General features: G+C 42.0%; 1 protein-coding gene across 4 annotated transcripts in view; it reads left to right on the plus strand.

Moving 5' to 3' along the window:
- Positions 1–20,000, plus strand: part of LOC115224058 (uncharacterized protein C12orf56-like) — a 69,180-nt gene that overhangs the window by 39,243 nt on the left and 9,937 nt on the right. For all 4 annotated transcript variants that reach the window (XR_005003641.1, XM_036512765.1, XM_029794858.2 and 1 more), the window contains 5 exons: positions 3,638–3,727; positions 12,343–12,427; positions 14,008–14,088; positions 16,238–16,309; positions 19,170–19,369. Coding sequence is in view for 3 of the 4 variants with exons in the window: in XM_036512765.1 (XP_036368658.1) it covers positions 3,638–3,727; positions 12,343–12,427; positions 14,008–14,088; positions 16,238–16,309; positions 19,170–19,369 (528 nt within the window). In the remaining variant the exon portion in view is untranslated. The remainder of the gene's footprint in view (positions 1–3,637; positions 3,728–12,342; positions 12,428–14,007; positions 14,089–16,237; positions 16,310–19,169; positions 19,370–20,000) is intronic.

Consider the following 20,000-nt stretch of genomic DNA (forward strand, 5'->3'; position numbering starts at 1 on the left):
TCACTTGTTTCAGTCATATGACTGTGGCCATGATGGAGCACTGCCTTTTAGTTGAAGAAATCGACCCCCTGAGCTTTTTTTGTAAGCCTGGTACATATTCTATTGGTCTCTTTCACTAAGCGCCTAAGTTGCGGTGATGTAAACACACCAACACTGGTTGTCAAGCGATGATGGGCGGGACAAACACAGACACAAACACACAAATATATATACATATACATAAGTAAGATATAAGTTAGAGGTTATTCAATGTATAGATGTATCTGTAGGCACTCCTGGTGTATTACCTCAGTATGTATAGTCGTCGTTATAAGGTATAAGGTAGTAGGTAATTTAAAGGTAAAACCGTGGTTTAATGTATAGAGAGACGATAAAAAATGGAGCAATAATTAACAATGAGAAGTGGATCATTAGTGTTTTAAAGTCATTACTCTTTTACTCTTTTAATTGTTTCAGTCATTTGACTGTGGCCATGCTGGAGCACCGCCTTTAGTCGAGCAACTCGACCCCAGGACTTATTCTTTTGGAAGCCCAGTACTTATTCTATCGGTCTCTTTTGCCGAACCGCTAGGTGACGGGGACGTAAACACACCAGCATCAGTTGTCAAGCAATGCTAGAGGGACAAACACAGACACACAAACACACACACATATATATATATATATATACATATATACGACAGGCTTCTTTCAGTTTCCGTCTACCAAATCCACTCACAGGGCTTTGGTCGGCCCGAGAGTATAATAGAAGACACTTGCTCAAGGTGCCACACAGTGGGACTGAACCCGGAACCATGTGGTTGGTAAACAAGCTACTGTTTAATTTAATTAAGTGTCTTCTATTCTAGCCTCGGGCTGATCAAAGCCTTGTGAGAGGATTTGGTAGATGGAAACTGAAAGAAGCCTGTCGTATATATATATATATATATGCACAACAGGTTTCTTTCAGTTTCCGTGTCTACCAAATAGCCTGTCGTGTATATATATATATATATATATATATATATATATATACAACAGGCTTCTTTCAGTTTCCGTCTACCAAATCCACTCACAAGGCTTTGATCAGCCCGAGTCTATATTAGAAGACACTTGCCCAAGGTGCCACGCAATGGGACTGAACCCGGAACTATGTGGTTGGGAAGCAAGCTTCATACTGCACAGCCACACCAGCACCTATTATATATCAATCTATCTATCTATATATGTGTGTATGTATATATGAGTGTATATAAATATACATATATATATACGATGAGCTTGTTTCAGTCTCTGTCTACCAAATCCACTCACAAAGCTTTGGTTGGCCCAAGGCTATAGTAGAAGATACTTGCCCAAGGTGTCACGCAGTGGGATTGAACCCAGAACCATGTGGTTGTGAAGCAAGCTGCTTCCCACACAGCCAGTCAGAGCCCAAACTTTCTAAACTTGTTTAGTTCCTTGTCAAAGAAACAAAAACTAAATCATTGCATTGGCTATTAAGTCTTCCTCTTAAGATAAGGTGCAGTGTATTACAAAGAAGGTGGCACAAAGGTGTGTTGCAGGGTGGGTGCAAATTTCTTTCAGATTTTCCAGGTGTTGTCGGTTGAAGGTTTTTCCACCTGGGTACAAAAGAATTTAAACCCGTGAATAATCTCACCAGAGCACTTCCCAAAGAATTGTGTATATATACAATTAATTCGTGTTCACAATATACACCCTTGTTATATCCTGTAGGTGGCAGCAGCAGTGGTGGTGAGGATGGTGGTAGTGGTGGTAGTAGTAATTGTGGTGGTGTTGGTGGTGGTGGTGGTGGTTGTGGTGGTAGTAGTTGTGGATGGTGGTGGTGGTGGTGGTGGTAGTAGTTGTGGATGGTGGTGGTGGTGGTGGTGGTAGTAGTTGTGGATGGTGGTGGTGGTGGTGGTGGTAGTAGTTGTGGATGGTGGTGGTGGTGGTGGTAGTAGTTGTGGTGGTGTTGAGGGTGGTGGTGGTGGTGGTGGTAGTAGTTGTGGGGTGGTGGTGGTGGTAGTAGTTGTGGTGGTGTTGAAGATGGTGGTGGTGGTGGTGGTGGTAGTAGTTGTGGTGGTGTTGTGGATGGTGGTGGTGGTGGTGGTAGTAGTTGTGGTGGTGTTGAGGATGGTGGTGGTGGTGGTGGTAGTAGTTGTGGTGTTGAGGATGGTGGTGGTGGTGGTGGTGGTGGTGTGGTGGTAGTAGTTGTGGTGGTGTTGAGGATGGTGGTGGTGGTAGTAGTTGTGGTGGTGTTGAGGATGGTGGTGGTGGTGGTGTTGAGGATGGTGGTGTGGTGTGTGGTAGGTAGTAGTTGTGGTGGGGTGTGGTGGTAGTAGTTGTGGTGGTGTTGAGGATGGTGGTGGTGGTGGTGGTGGTTAGGAGTGTGGTGGTGTTGTGGATGTGGTGGTGTGGGTGGTGGTAGTAGTTGTGGTGGTGTTGAGGATGGTGGTGGTGGTAGTAGTTGTGGTGGTGTTGAGGATGGTGGTGGTGGTGGTGGTGGTAGTAGTTGTGGTGGTGTTGAGGATGGTGGTGGTGGTGGTGGTGGTAGTAGTTGTGGTGGTGTTGTGGATGGTGGTGGTGGTGGTAGTAGTTGTGGTGGTGTTGAGGATGGTGGTGGTGGTAGTAGTTGTGGTGGTGTTGAGGATGGTGGTGGTGGTGGTGGTGGTAGTAGTTGTGGTGGTGGTGGTGGTGGTAGTAGTTGTGGTGGTGTTGAGGATGGTGGTGGTGGTGGTGGCAGTAGTGTTGGTGACAGTGGTAGTAGCAGTTTTTGTGGTACTTTTTGTTGTTGGTTGGGAGGAGGGGGTACCCACTATTATGTTGGTGGTAGTGGTGGTGGTGTTGTTGGAAGTGGTGCTGGAAGGAGCAGCAGCCGCAGCAGCAGCATTGGAGAGACAGTTGAGGTGATGATGAATGTCATAATCATGGGGGTGGGGGGTTACGGTGGTGGTGATGATGATGATGATGACAATAATGATGATGATGTTGACAAGGGAGATGATTACGATAATGATGATGGTGATGGTGATGATGATGATGATGGGATGACAATCACGATGATTACGATGATGATGATGATGACAATGACGATGATGATGATGATGGAGATGATGATGATGGAGATGACGATGACAATAATGATGATGATGTTGACAAGGGAGATGATTACGATAATGATGATGATGACAATGACGATGATGATGATGATGGAGATGATGACAACGACCATGATTATGATAATGATGATGATGACAATGACAATAACGATGATGATGATTACGATAATGATGACGATGATGGTGGTGATGATGATGATGAGTGTGATGATTAAGATGACAATGACAATAATGATGATGATGATGATGACAATGACGATGGAGATGATGATGATGATGTCGATGATGGTGATGATGACAATGACGATGATTACGATAATGATGATGGTGGTGGTGATGATGATGATGGTGATGATGATGGTGATGATGATGATGATGACGATGACAATGATTACGATAATGATGATAGTGATGATGACAATGACTGACAATAACGATGATGATGACGATAATGATGATGACGGTGATGGTGATGATGATGATGCTAAACGAGACCACGACCACCACCATGCATATTCTTTCTTCTTCTATTCCAGTCTGTTGTGCCTAGTTTTGGAAATTCTGCGAGTCATGTTCCGAGAAACTGAAGTCCTGTCATCCCGGATATCAACCCTCGTCGCAGCCAAGTAAGACCCTACTTATATGTTGTTGCTTCTAAGGTCGTGAGTTCGATTTCTGATGGAACACTGTGTCCTTGAGCAAGACACTCTATTTCACGTTGCTCCAAGTCTACACCAGCTGGCAAAAACCAGTTGTCCCTGTAATACAAAAGGGCCGGCCTCGTCCCATTCCGTGTGTCACACTGGATCACCCGGAGAACTACATTAAGAAGGCGCAGAAGTGGCTGTGTGGTAAGTAGCTTGCTAACCAACCACATGGTTCCGGGTTCAGTCCCACTGCGTGGCACCTTGGGCAAGTGTCTTCTGCTATAGCCCCGGGCCGACCAATGCCTTGTGAGTGGATTTGGTAGACGGAAACTGAAAGAAGCCTGTCGTATATATGTATATATATATATATATATATATATGTGTGTGTGTGTGTGTGTTTGTGTGTCTGTGTTTGTCCCCCTAGCATTGCTTGACAACCGATGCTGGTGTGTTTACGTCCCCGTCACTTAGCGGTTCGGCAAAAAGAGACCGATAGAATAAGTACTGGGCTTACAAAGAATAAGTCCCGGGGTCGATTTGCTCGACTAAAGGCGGTGCTCCAGCATGGCCGCAGTCAAATGACTGAAACAAGTAAAAGAGTAAAGAGTAAGGTCACATGTGTCAGTGGAGCATTCAACCACTTGTGTGTGAATTTCATGAGAGCCATGCCATATGTTGTTGCTGTTGCTATTATTGTTCTTCTTTAACAAGCTGCACAAAGTGCTTAGCAGTATTTCGCCCGTCGCTACGTTCTGAGTTCAAATTCTCCCAAAGTCGACTTCGCCTTTCATCCTCTCGGTGTCGATAATTTAAGTGCCTGTGAAACACTGGGGTTAATATAATCGACATAACCCCTCCCCTCAAATTTCATGCCTTGTGCATTTAGTAGAAGGGATTATTATTATTATTAGTATTATTAGTATTATTATTATTATTATTATTATTATTATTATTATTATTCATTATTATTATTATTATTATTATTATTTTATTGTCATTTACTTTTATCTGCATGTTTGATGCAATCACTTGCCGGGCACACCCAGCGCCTAGGGCAATGAAGGTTAAGAGTTGTTGAAATATAGCTGAAAGCTTGGGAGGGGAAGTAGAGAAATATCTCCATGTAATACAACACAAGCATTTACATTGATAGGGTTTTTCTAAGGATGTGGGCAGTACTTGTTAGCACAATCTTTTGGATTTCCTTGAGACATGGTTCTCCAGGGATATTGTCTAGTGTTTTTCTGACATCCCTTTTTATCATACCTAGGCACCTACAATAACAGGAACAGTTTTTTTTTTAAGATTCCCCATCTTTTGTATTTTGATTTCCAGGTCCTTATATTTACTATTATTATTATTATTATTATTATTATTTTCTTCCAAGTGCCTAAGAATAATAAGAGATGGTGATCAATGTTGTTGTGTGGTCACTTGTGGTCAGCAGTAGGTAATTAATTATCGTGGGAGACATTCAACCTCCAAGTAAAACCTCAAAATCCTAACTGTTCCCATAATAATAATAATAATAATAATAATAATAATAATAAATGCCCTGATGCAGTACCAGGCAGTGGCTCTCATGGCTTCTGATCTTAACTGATTGGAAGTGTTATCATGTACATTGTTTTGTCTTGGTATAAAAGATGGGCTACAGCAAATATTCTGCTCAATACCACAGATTGCTTGTCAGTTGTTTGACCTTAACCAGTTGAGCATGTCCCTTAGTGGCTGACGATATGTGCATCTCTCTGATCATGAGCAGAAGTAGTGGGGGAGCATCATAGCCGTGTGTTGAGAGGGATTCTTTGGGGTTTGAATAATTCACCTCTGGAAACATGGGTGGTTCTTTCAACATCCTTAAACAACCCTTATTCAGGACCTTTTGAGTGGGATGGGCTACTCACCTGAAGAAAATTCTAACTGGCCCCCACCTGCAAGGTCATGTGCTGTTTATCTTGATATGAGATCACCATGTCGCGCACATATGGTTGTGATGCATGTGCCTGGTGTACCTTTATCAGCCGGGTAGTCATGAGGGGTATACTGGGCTTCGTATATTTTACCCCAGTGTCACTTTGATGGCATGCACTGCTCTCTCTCACTCAATGATAATAATCATAATAATAATAATAATATGGGGGGAGTTAGGATTTTGAGATTGGTACTTGGAGGTTGAATGTCTCCCACGATCGTTAATTACCTTCTGCTGGCCACAATTGACCACACAACAACACTCTTTACTCTTTTACTTGTTTCAGTCATTTGACTGCGGCCATGCTGGAGCACCGCCTTTAGTCGAGCAAATCGACCCCAGGACTTATTCTTTGTAAGCCTAGTACTTGTTCTATCGGTCTTTTTTGTCGAACCGCTAAGTTACGGGGACGTAAACACACCAACATCGGTTGCCAAGCGATGATGGGAGGGACAAACACAGATACCACACATATATTTATACATATATACGACGGGCTTCTTTCAGTTTCCATCTACCAAATCCACTCACAAGGCTTTGGTCGGCCCGAGGCTATAGTAGAAGACACTTGCCCAAGGTGCCACGCAGTGGGACTGAACCCGGAACCATGTGGTTGGTAAGCAAGCTACTTACCACACAGCCACTCCTATGCCATCTCTTATCATCATCATCATCATCATTATTGTTGTTGTTGTTACCGATAGTTTTATCACTTGTTGTTGTTGTAGTTGGTGGTGGTGGTCGTCGTAGTATTGCTGATGTTGGTGCTGTTGTAGTTAATATTGTTGTTCATAAGCTACTTCCGCCTTGCCACTGAGGTTGGCACCATCCATTGGTGCTGCGTCACAGTCTGTGCCATTGTTGTTATTGCTCATTCAAAGTCACTCCAGCGTGAAACATAAGAAGCTCTGTAGGTGTTTTTACAGAGTTTACTAAACCACATACCTTTGTAAAAAAAAACACCCAGCTTGAATATCGGAAAATACTGATAAACAATACTTTGTGTGTCCGCACACACAAACACACACACGGACAGAAAGAGAGGCAGGCAGGCAGACAGAGAGAGAGAGAGAGAGAGAGAGAGATTAGATAGATAGAAATAGATAGATAGACAGACAGATAGGTAGATTGATAGATAGAAATAGACAGACAGATAGATATAGATAGAAATATATAGATATAGATAGACAGACAAACAAATAGATGGATAGATAGATAGATAGACAGACAGACAAATATAGAAGATAGATAGATATAAATATTTATCAACATCATTATGATATATATATATATATATATCAAAATATGGCAATCCTTCGGTATAAGTACACACGTGACTTTGCTTACATTTCTGAAGATAACAGAAACCCTTTTCTCCCACCCCTAACCCCAACACAAACCCTAACCCCGCATATATATATAAAAAACACTTTCTTGAAATGTAGCTGGTACTTCCGGTACTTATACCGAAGTTACGTCCAATATATATATATATATATATATATATATATATATAAAACCCTTTATACCGATCTAATTCCGAAACGCGCGTACGTGGGTAACCTAATATCGATTTGATTTTCTTTATTTTTCCCTTTTGCCTGCGTGGATTGTTTTCAAGTACTTTGGTTTTTCTGGGAGCCCCTTTTAAAGTAGAAGGAATAGCTAAGATTTTTTGACTGCTATTTCTAAACTTCGGTATGTGGTGAAGCAAATCTTTGCTGAACCCTAATTATAAAGTATATATTATATATATATATATTATATATATATATATATATATATATATATATATATATAATATAGATATATTATATATATATATATATATATATATATATATAATATATACATATATATATTATTATATATAATATATATATATATATTATATAGAGAGAGAGAGAGAGAGAGAGAGAGGCGTAGGAGTGGCTGTGTGGTAAGTAGCTTGCTAACCAACCACATGGTCCCGGGTTCAGTCCCACTGCGTGGCATCTTGGGCAAGTGTCTTCAGCTATAGCCCCGGGCAGACCAATGCCTTGTGAGTGGATTTGGTAGACGGAAACTGAAAGAAGCCTGTCGTATATATGTATATATATATGTTTGTGTGTCTGCTGTGTTTGTCCCCCTAGCATTGCTTGACAACCGATGCTGGTGTGTTTACGTCCCCGTCACTTAGCGGTTCGGCAAAAGAGACCGATAGAATAAGTACTGGGCTTACAAAGAATAAGTCCCGATTTGCTCGACTAAAGGCGGTGCTCCAGCATAGCCGCAGTCAAAATGACTGAAACAAGTAAAAGAGTAAAAGAGTAATATGGCAATGTTTCGTTTGTAGGCTACTACAAACGAAACATTGCCTATACATATATATATACGCGCATATATATATATACGAGGGGTGCTGAAAAGTTCCTGGTTTTAAGGATATCATGAAAGGCCTAGTTGGAGACCCAACCTTCTGAGTTCTTCTACGGGGCTTAGAAAACCTGGATAAAACCATAATTAACTGATCCTCCAGTATCTTCTTTTATCGAAAAAGCCAGGAACACTTCAGCACCCACGTGTATATATTTACGTTTATATAACTATGTGTATATATTCTTCTGCATAAATGCGAATGTATGTGGTTGTGTGGGTTTAACAATGAAAAAATATAATTTACTAGGAAGAGTAACAACTTCCCCATTTTCTCTATCTCTCTCTATATATTTACCACACTCCGTCTCTCTCTCTCTCTCTTTCTTTCTCTCTCTCTATCTCTGTTTTTATTTCTTTCTCTCTCTCTTTCTTTCTCTCTCTCTTTATCTCTCCCTCTCTCTTCTTTCTCTCTCTCTTTCTCTTTCTCTCTCTCTCTATATATTTACCACACTCCGTCTCTCTCTCTCTCTCTCTCTCTCTCTTTCTCTGTATTAACTCATGCATTGCTTTCATTTTGTTTACAACCTCGTTTTCTTATGTTTACCTACATTTTTATGGTAAAAACCCTGTCATGCATGAGAAATTATAGAAGTTTTTACTTACCTTCCTCTCTCGCCAACGCCCATCTAGTAGTAATCTCTCCAGCGATCCTGCCCTACACCTGCCACCCAGTAAAAGCGGCTGCTACCTGACGAACCCGGGAGCGAATTCCTCGACGTCCGTCCATGACGCCTCAAGCAGGCAAAAAGACACCCACGTTCACCTCTCTCCTGTAACTTCCCCTCTCGCGCTTCCTCTTCCGGTCAGACCCTTGACCATTGACGTCATGACCCTCTTCTTCATGCTCATCCCCACACACTCCACTGGTCTCAAAGTTCACCTCCTCATTTCAGTCCATGTCGAAATCTACCAGGTAAAATTACAGATTTTACCATCTACCACCCACCCCAGGCAGGCCCCTTGCATATTGCGATCTTCTTAAGCTGGGAACCTCATTCTCTTCCTCTTCTCCACAACCATTATCCAACGAAGATATAATGTGGCATTCCATCCATAGAAATGTTGTTTTTGGAATTGTATTCCTCTGTTCCACAGAATTGTGCAGCATACCTATTTCTTTACTACCCACAAGGGGCAAAACAGAGAGGACAAACAAGGACAGACAAACGGATTAAGTCGATTATATCGACCCCAGTGCATAACTGGTACTTAATTTATCAACCCCGAAAGGATGAAAGGCAAAGTCGACCTCGGCGGAATTTGAACTCAGAACATAACGGCAGACGAAATACGGCTACGCATTTCGCCCGGCGTGCTAACGATTCTGTCAGCTCGCCACCTTCAACACTGTGCCGTTGTCCATCAGCAATTTCGTCCACAGGGTCCCACTCTCAGAATAGTTCATTTAGAGTACGTGCCAGCTCGTCCGCAGTGCCTGCCCTCAAATCCCTCCAAATGGCCATCCACCCCGGCCCAAAGTCAACCATCGAGAGATACGTCCCCTGATGGTACTGTCACATCCACTGCTAATTGCCTCCAGTTGTGCTCTACCAAAATGTTTCCCTGCTCATGCACACCTGGAACAGGGTTGATGGATCGACCCCTATCACAGTTCCTGATCACCTTTTCGATGCTCCGTCTAGTAACATCAGCATCAATCCTCCTGGCAAGATACAGGGTCCTCTCTATGCCCATAGGATGTACGGCATGCAGTCTCCTTAGCTTGGATCATTTAACCGACACACCACAGCTACCATTTGCTTCGATTCTTTTGGCTCCCCTAACCCGTTTTTTTTTTACCCTGGTTAGAACTTCTACCTTGTTTCTCTCTGAAGGCACAAAGACCATGTTCAGCTTCAGGCTGAACTTGCCAATCAGCTCTCCTAGAACCCCTAGGTGGTGCTTCACTAACATTTCTGAAGCCCCTTCGGTTCGCACCCTCTTCTCATCATTGATCATCAATCCTACCCAGCCAAACACGGTGGCCAAATCCGTCTGGATTTCGATGGAGTGCAGCCCCCATTTCAAGGCCAAATTCACTCCTGTCAGCACTGCATCCAACTCAGTGACATTGATGTGGTTGTAGTCATCTGCTTAATATAATAATAATGAAATTATTGTATACATTGCTCAGGTGCGCCACAACTTGTCAGAAATTGCATATAAAGCATATGCAGAAATGTACAAATGTCTGGAAAGCGAACAAAGTATGAGTCAGATACATGCTTGTGTGTGTATGGAGGGGAGGAAATCAGGTGTAGTGTTTGGGGAATCTCAGGAAGCATGGAAGTTTTGATGGATTCAGTGCTCCGACAACTAACAACTGATGCCGGCAGTTTGTTCCATGCTTCAGCAACACTTGGAGTGAAAAAATGTTTCCGAAAATCAAGGGAGCTGTGCTGTTTTCTGACTTTGTAAATATGTCCACGGGTGTTAGACAGGTGGAGTTTGAAAAGGTGCTCAGAGTTATTGTTCGTAAGATGGTTTATAATTTTGTGGGTGACTGCCAAGTCAGTGAGTCAGGCCACATCCTCCACTCCCAACAGCATATTTCTGTTTGTCAATATGTCCTTTCATACACCCACACTCACACACCTACACATGGACTCACCTGATGCAAGGTGAGGGTTAAAAGTTATAATTACAAAAAGTTTTGTGTTGCTGCTTAAATCCCAGCAATGGACCATCAGATCATCATTCCATAAAATGTGTTTACAGGGAGAAAAATATTGAAAATCATCAATACATGTCAGAGTGACAAAAAAAGCGAGGAAGGTCGTCATGGGTTGTGCTAGAAACAACAGCTAAATCTCCCTTAAGTCACACACACATTTCCATATTCTTTTATTCTTTTATTTATTTCAGTCATTTGACTGCGGCCATGCTGGAGCAACACCTTTAGTCGAGCAAATCGACCCCAGGACTTATTTTTTGTAAGCCTAGTGCTTACTCTATCGGTCTCTCTTGCCAAACCGCTAAGTGACTGGGACGTAAACACACCAGCATCGGTTGTCAAGTGATGTTGGGGGGACAAACAGAGACACACAAACATATACATACATACATACATATATATATATATATCTACGACGGGCTTCTTTCAGTTTCCATCTACCAAATCCACTCACAAGGCTTTGGTCGGCCCGGGGCTATAGCAGAAGACACTTGCCCAAGATGCCACGCAGTGGGACTGAACCCGGAACCATGTGGTTGGTTAGCAAGCTACTTACCACACAGCCACTCCTGCGCCGTGTATAAATATAAACTTGTTGCCAGTTCAAACATGCTTGGGGCATATTTGACCCCATAAGAAAGTTAATCACTGTATTTTGTTACGGTGAGTATTTCTCGCTGTAGGCCTGGTTTATGTTCAAACTGCCTAAATCTGGCCTTTTTAAAATGTCATTCTTAAAATAAACAATCATATCCTTGAAATCCCAAAGCTATGAGGTTAATGCATGATTAATTCAAAATATTATAAGTAGATAAGCTTTACACTTGACAGAGTAACCTGAATGCCAAAAAAAAACGGTTAAACCAGCAATATCCCACCTCAACCTTCTTGTTTTATATTCAAACGCATGGTTCATGGTCTCAAGAATTTGTCTTATGAAGAAAGGCTGAAGGCGCTCGACCTTTATTCTCTAGAAAAACGCCGCCGCCGTGGTGATCTCATTCTCGCTCACAACATCATAAGCGGAAAGTGTAACCTCTCGAAAGAGCTGTTCTTCACTCCTGCTCCAGAGCGTCAGCTGCGGGGTCACTCCGAAAAGCTCTATCTGCGACGATTTCATCTCAATCGAAGGAGAGGAGCTTTCTCCGTCCGGGTCGCGGATCCATGGAATAAGCTGCCAGACGAGATGGTGAAGATTCCAACGACCGCTTTGTTCAAAGTCTCCCTTGACCTCAAGTGGCCTGAACTCTTTACATGAACACCACCCTGTACATAACTCCATGTCCCCCTACATGGCCTTGCTTTTTGCTTTTGAGTCAAAAAGTTAACTAACTAACTAACTAACATACAATGTCATTCTAAAGATGAATAATCACACCATTGAAATCTTGAAGCTACAAGATAATTCATGATTAATTTAAAACAATGTGAATTAATAAGTATTGAATTTGACAGAGTAATTTGAATGCTAAAGAGTTAAATTGTATTGGTCCTCATCTGATCGGATTTACTGCTTTTTCTCTGTAGAGAAGGTGTATTTGAATTAATGAAGATCCTCATTAGTGTGTTGTCAAGGCAACCGGCCCCTATCAGAAAGAAGAACCAATCACAGGTAAGTCTAATAAACTAACAACCAATTGTTAAATTAAGAACAGGTGTCCCTCCTACCAAATTTCTGGCCGAGGCAGAGAAAATACCTTGTGGTATTTATTCTGGCACCTTGTGCTCTGCTTTCGAATCCTACTGAAGATAGCATTTCCTTTAATCATTCTGGGGTCAATAAATATTGTACGTGTCTCGTGTGGTGGGATGCACAGAAATGTTACACACAACCCAGCTTCCCTTCTTGTCCTTTTCATCACGGTCATCACCTGATACCTTTTACTCTTTTACTTGTTTCAGTCATTTGACTGCGGCCATGCTGGGGCATCGCCTTTTATCAAGCAAATTAACGCCAGGACTCATTCTTTGTAAGCCCAGTACTTATTCTATCAGTCTCTTTTGCCGAACTGCTAGGTGACGGGGACGTAAACGTACCAGCATTGGTTGTCAAGCAATGTTGGGGGGACAAACACATGTGAACATGTATCGTTGGCGATTTTTTTTTTCCTCCGTCTTCTCTTCCTTGGATCTTTTTCTATGTTTCTGACGAAGAGCTTTGCTTGAAGCGTTAAATCCTACTTCTTTCTTTCCTTTCCTGAGGGTCCAATAATACTATATTTGTTCCACGTCCTCACTTTGTTGTGTTTTCTCTTTGTGTTTTCATGTTTGGATTAACTTTATATATATATACATATATACGACAGGCTTCTTTTCAGTTTCCGTCTACCAAATCCACTCACAAGGCTTTGGTCAGCCCGAGGCTATAGTAGAAGACACTTGCCCAAGGTGCCACGTAGTGGGACTGAACCCGGAACCATGTGGTTCATAAGTAAGCTACTTACCACACAGCCATTCCTGTGCGAACTTTGTTTCAATTAATTTTGAAAATAATGAAGAATTTAGTAAAATCTCTTTCGTCATTATGGAACTGGTGTCTGGAGTAGAAATTAGCATGAATTTTTGATAGAAGGTTTAAATTTAGATCACTTGGAAATGGTAAGTTTTTATCATAGAACCAAGAACAGTCTCAGGCGGGTTCGTATCAAAAAGGTTAAGATAGTCTGCTTTCAACAGGGTCTTAAAGACTCCGCTGGTTACGACGACGAGGATCCCAGCTGATACGATCACCGGAACAGCTTGCTCGTGAAATTAACGTGCAAATGGCTGAGCATTCCACCGACACGTGTACCCTTAACGTAGTTCTCGGGGATAATCAGCGAGTGACAAGGTTGACCCTTTGAAATACAAGTACAACTCATTTTTGCCAGCTGAGTGGACTGGAGCAACGTGAAATAAAGTGTCTTGCTCAAGGACACAACGAGTCGCCGGAAATCGAACTCACAACCTTACGATCATGAGCCAAATGCCCTAACCACTAAGCCACGTGCCCTCACTTCAACAGGGTCTCTGAGACCCGGAATGACATGGTGCGAAACAGCAACTAACGGAGTTTATACATATTTCACATTTACCTTCCATGTTACAAAACTACCTTACAATCTCCTCCCCTTATTATTTCATATAATTACTCACAGCCTTATAGTACCCCTCTTCTAATTTACATATTCCTTATGGTGTCTGTCGTTTCAGTCGGTGAAATCTTCAATCCCAGAGGAATTAACTGAATTAAGCATTGGCGTAATCTTTGAGCTGTTCGTTTGTGTCCAACAGGTAAGTTCTTGTGTGTGAGTTTTTAATAAGTACAGGTGTCAATGTGATCAACTAAACCTTTTAAGGTGGTGCTCCAGCATGGCAACAGCCCAATGACTAAATCTCTTAACAAAATAAAGGAATATTGAGTGTGTTGCATATGAATGCATTTATATTATCATCATCGTTTAACATCCGTTTTCCGTACTAGCATGGGTTGGACAGTTCGACTGGGGTTTGGGAAGCCAGGAGGCTGCACCAGGCTCCAGTCTGATCTGGCAGTGTTTCTACAGCTGGATGCCCTTCCTAACGCCAACCACTCTGAGAGTGTAGTGGGTGCTTTTTACGTGCCACTGGCACAGGTGCCAGGGGAGTCTGGCAGTGGCCACAATCAGTTGGTGCTTTTTATGTGCCACCAGCATAGAAGCCAGTCAAGGCGGCGCTGGCATCGGCCACGTTCGGATGGTGCTTTTTATGTGCCACCGGCACAGAAGCCAGTCAAGGCGGCGCTGGCATATATATAAATATATATACACATATACATGGTGTTATCAATAAGCATCCAGACTGTTGCTATAGTAACGAAGCTAAAGCATGGAGAGTGAAGCCACTTGGCACAGATTATAACAAAAGGGAATGTGGTACACCCACAAAATTATTTATTTTTATTTTACAATGTCATACATTTACTCATTCATTTTCATACAGGGTGACCCAGGAGTCACTCTACCATTTAAAAACTGAATAATTTTTTTTTTTTTCTGAAAGAACGTTTCTGTAAATAACAATGTAACAATTTGAATTTTTTTTGGTCAAGTTATAAAAGATGATGTCATGTAAATGACCCCTATTTGCCATTTCCCAAGCATACACCCTTTCAAGTGCATTTTCCATGATATGAGTCAGGATGTCACATCCCAGTGCATGGATTTCTCTTCAAATGTTTTCCCTTCAGCTGCTGGATATTGTGGGGTTTCTTAATGTACACACGATCCTTTTGATAGCCCCACAGGGAAAAATCTGGTGCATTTTCATACAGGGTGACCCAGAAGTCACTCTACCATTTAAAAACTGAATAATTTTTTTTTTTCTGAAAGAATATTTCTGTAAATGACAATGTAACAATTTGAATATTTTTGGTCAAGTTCTCAAAGATGATGTCATGCAAATGACCCCTATTTACCATTTCCCAAGCATACACCCTTTCAAGTGCATTTTCCATAATACGAGTCAGGGTGTCACATCCCAGTGCATGGATTTCTCTTCAAATGTTTTCCTTCAGCTGCTGGATATTGTGGGGTTTGTTAATTAATGTACACACGATCCTTTTGATAGCCCCGCAGGGAAAAATCTGGTGCAGTGAGATCAAGAGAATTAGGAATTAGGTGGCCAGTTGAAATTTTGGGGCCATGCTATATTTATCCATACCAAACTTAATACCTGAGACAAATGTGCCAGTGGCACATAAAAGGCACCATTCGAGTGTGATCGTTACCAGGGTCGCCTTACTGGCACTTGTGCCCCGTGCTAGTAGGGTGCTAAGAGCACCATCCGAGCGTGATCGTTGCTAGAGCAAAATTGTTTTGAATCTCTTAAATAGCAACACAGATCCTGGGCCACTAGCCGCAGAAAGCAAGCCAAAACAGATTGGAGTAAGGGACAGCTCTTACCAACCCCAGACAAACTGTCTTACCCATGCTCTCTCTCTCTCTCTCTCTCTCTCTCTCTCTCCATCTCTCTCTCTCTCTCTCTCTCTTTCTCTCTCATTGAGCCTCAATTTCCTGACATATGCTGCCATTGCAACCATTGCCACTACACATCACCACCACCACCACCACCACCACCACCACCACCACCACAACCAACACCACCACCACCACCACACCACCACCACACCACCACCACCACAACCAACACCACCACCACCACAACCACCACCACCACCACCACCACCACCACTACCACCACCACTACCACCACCACCACAACCACAACCACAACCACCACTACCACCACCACCACCACAACCACCACCACCACTACCACAACCACCACCACCACCACCACCACCACAACCACCACCACCACCACCACAACCACCACCACCACCACCACCATCACTGCATTTATATTAATTATATCCAATTTGTTTTTTTTTTTTCTTCTGCAGAAGTTAGATGGAAGTAAGGAAGACATTTGTACCAGTTGGTTGGTTGGCGCTGTGGAAGATATTGGGGCTGAGGTAAGTTGTGCCACACCTGGTTGTTTACTTAATGCTGTGGATGTCTATATGAAGTATAGTAAAGGCAGCGAGCTGGCAGAAACGTTAGCACGCTGGGCGAAATGCGTAGCCGTATTTCGTCTGTCGTTACGTTCCGAGTTCAAATTCCGCCGAGGTCGACTTTGCCTTTCATCCTTTCAGGGTCGATAAATTAAGTACCAGTTACGCACTGGGGTCAATGTAATCGACTTAATCCGTTTGTCTGTCCTTGTTTGTCTTCTCTGTGTTTAGCCCCTTGTGGGTAGTAAAGAAATAGATATGAAGTATAGTAGTCTGTACCCGCTTGGGATACAACAGTCACCTAGAGCATGGCTGTTCCACGAGCTACAAGTTGATGATGAGGACAGACAAGTGGAAGTGGTGGCAGAGAGAGACAGACAGACAGATAGATAGATAGATAGATAGACAGACAGACAGACAGATAGATAGGTAGATTGACAGATAGAAAGATATATATATATATATATATATATATATATATATATATATATATATATATATATATATATATATATATATATACAAGATAAGAAAATGGAGAATACATCGAAATCAAATATCAATTACCAGATAATACTCAATCACATACTTTATAAAACCACCACATAAGAGACTGTAGGGTTAAACATAAAAAGGCAGAACAAATCAGTGTACATAAAGGAATGTACATAAAAAAGTGTATATAAAAGAGTAATGTTGTATATTAAGTAGAATATATATAAAAAAGAGAATATAAATATAAGTATAGATTACATCTTACAGCTGTTTCGGCCATGTAGATAAGTATGTCTCATTTTACCAATATTAGCCTTTTATGGTAGGTCAATATATAGATATAAATGAGACATTTACAAAAATATCATAAGGCCTCTTCGGAGATATACATATACATATGAGTGCATATACTCATAAATATATATATATACTCAGTGATATTCAGTTTACCTACCATCGTAAATAATACCAAATGTTCTTTCTCAAACCTTTCATAATGTGATACGAGTGTTTGGTGTAGCAATTGCATGCGGCTGAAGAGGGCTTTTGAACTATCTGTTATGTCGATTATACATTGATGTAAGAATAAGTTGTTTTATAAAGCTCGAAACATGTGTACCGCGACATCCTTTGTGTCCTGTTTTTTTATTTTATTTCATTTGATACATATATATATATAGATAGATAGATAGATAGATAGACCAACCAACTGACAGATAGATAGATAGATAGATAGATAGATAGATAGATAGACAGATAGATAGATAGATAGATAGATAGATAGACGGACAGACAGACAGACAGACAGACAGACAGACAGACAGACAGACAGACAGACAGACAGACAGGCAAGCAGGCAGATAGATAGAGACAGAGAGGGGCAAACTAATAGGCAGACAGACAGGCTGAAAGTCAGACAAACTGACAGACATTCACACAGACAGACAGACAGATTGGTAGATGAATTTGGTTTACATTTTACCCAGTTCAAGGTCAGCTTTGTTCATTGCTTACCTGTGTGACTGGTTCACTAATTCATCAGGTCCCACTGTCAGGTTGTTTCAGTGTTCAGTTATGCCATTGTTTCACAAAGTAACTCATTTATCGTGTTATGCTGATTTACTGTTTGATTATGCGGTTTGTTTGCACTCACTTGATGTCTGCTCAGTCAGGATTACTCTGAGGCTAAAACAGGACAACAACTGTGGAATGAAATTTCCCCTCTCCCACGTAAGAAGCACCCCCAGCACACTCTGTAAAGGGGTTGGCATGTTAGGTAGGGCATCCAGCCTTTAGAAACCATGTGAAATCAGACTGGGGCCTTGTGCGGCTCCCCAGCTTGCCAGCCCTGGTCAAACCGTCCGACCCATGCCAGCATGGACTACGGACATTAAATAACGATGATGCTGATGAGGATGATGATAATGATGTTGATGATGACGATGATACCAGAGAGCATGTGGTGGCCTGCAGAGTGTGGGTAGAGAGAGACAACGAAGAGCATGTCGTTATCGTTGGGTAGGAAGCACAAGGCGAAGTGGCATGGTCCTGGCTGCATGAGCAAAGGCATGGAGGGACACAGCAGCGACGATGGCTAGGCGAGGGCGAGGAAGAAACTGAACATGCGAGAGTGAGAGGACAAACGAACGGAACGGCAGCTGCCAGCGGACAAGCGAGGAGGCTGCCGGTGCGCATGGCATAGGATGATGACAACAGCATGGGCGAGGGCACTCATGTGCAGGCAACGGAAATTTGGACATTAAATAATTGTGGTGTTAGTGGTTGTTATGGGCTGTGATAAGCTATGTGGTGTTGGTGGAGGGGATTGCAGATGAGGTAGACGGAAGTAAAGACTGCAGGGGACCTGTGGCACAGTCACAGGGCATGTGTGGGCAGGAAGCATATCGTGGGGTCAGTTCGAGCAGAGACGGCAGCGAGCAAAGACATGTTCGTTTCTTGAGAGTGACCGCTCATTCCACTGAGGTCAACAGGTAAGGCCTTCAGTATTTCTTTCTCCTGTTTGCTTCTATTTCTGTTGTCCTTTTCCTTCATCACACTACAATAATGATGATGCTGATGATGATGCTGATGATGATGCTGATGATGATGTTGATGATGATGTTAATGATGATGTTGATGATGATGATGTTGATGATGATGCTGATGATGATGTTGATGATGATGTTGATGATGATGATGATGATGATGATGTTGACGACAATTCCAACACAAATTATATCACTATCAGCTGACATTACATAACTAATTAATATGATGTCAAGGGTAATTACGTAATTATGACCAATGCATGGTTTTCTGTTTTCAGGATATGATCAACGATATGGTGAGCCAAGTCCTAGAACTGACCAAACCAACATCCAATGGCAACAATTGTGTAGAGGTCAGCTGTCTGTTGCCACTACAAGTGCTAAAACTCTACCAACATTACTACATCCTGGCTGTTATCCTAGAAAATAGCTCTCAACTGGCTGAGTATATCCACTCAAACTATTTGAGTGAGTTCAAGTAAGTTCCCATGACATTTGACCTTTGACACACACAATATTTGACACAGTACAAATTGTTTTTTTTTTGTTTTTTTTAATTAATACAAATTACAAGATGGCAATCTGGCAGAACTGTTGACAAACTGGGCAAAATGCTTAGCAGTATTTAACCTTGCCTTACATTCTGAGTTCAAATTCTACCAAGGTAGACTTTGCCGTTCATCTTTTGGGTGGGGTGGGGGTGGGGTCAATGAAATAAGTACCAGTTGTACAGTGGGGGTGGGGGGTGATATAATCAACTTATACCCCACACTCGAAATTGCTGGCCTTGTGCCAAAATTTGAAATCAAATTAATTAAAATTAAGCAACGGAAACAACGAAATAATTCTTTCTACTCTAGGCAGAAGGCCTGAAATTTGGTGGGAAGGTCTAGCTGTTTCTAGTGTTTGACCGGTAACTTAACTTAGGTAACCTCAGCCAAGAGTGGTCCAGGCCATGTCTAACTTAATTGCACCACCTGATAGGACCTATTAAGGATCAAGTTTTGTAGTATTAGGGCCCATTCAAGTAGGCAGTTGTTGACTGGGATGTATTCAGGTTTGGGTATCTTATCTGGTATCCCTTGAAGAAATTTTCCCAGGTATCATCA

This window comes from Octopus sinensis, linkage group LG24 (assembly GCF_006345805.1).
Source record: "Octopus sinensis linkage group LG24, ASM634580v1, whole genome shotgun sequence".
Lineage (NCBI taxonomy): Eukaryota > Metazoa > Mollusca > Cephalopoda > Octopoda > Octopodidae > Octopus > Octopus sinensis.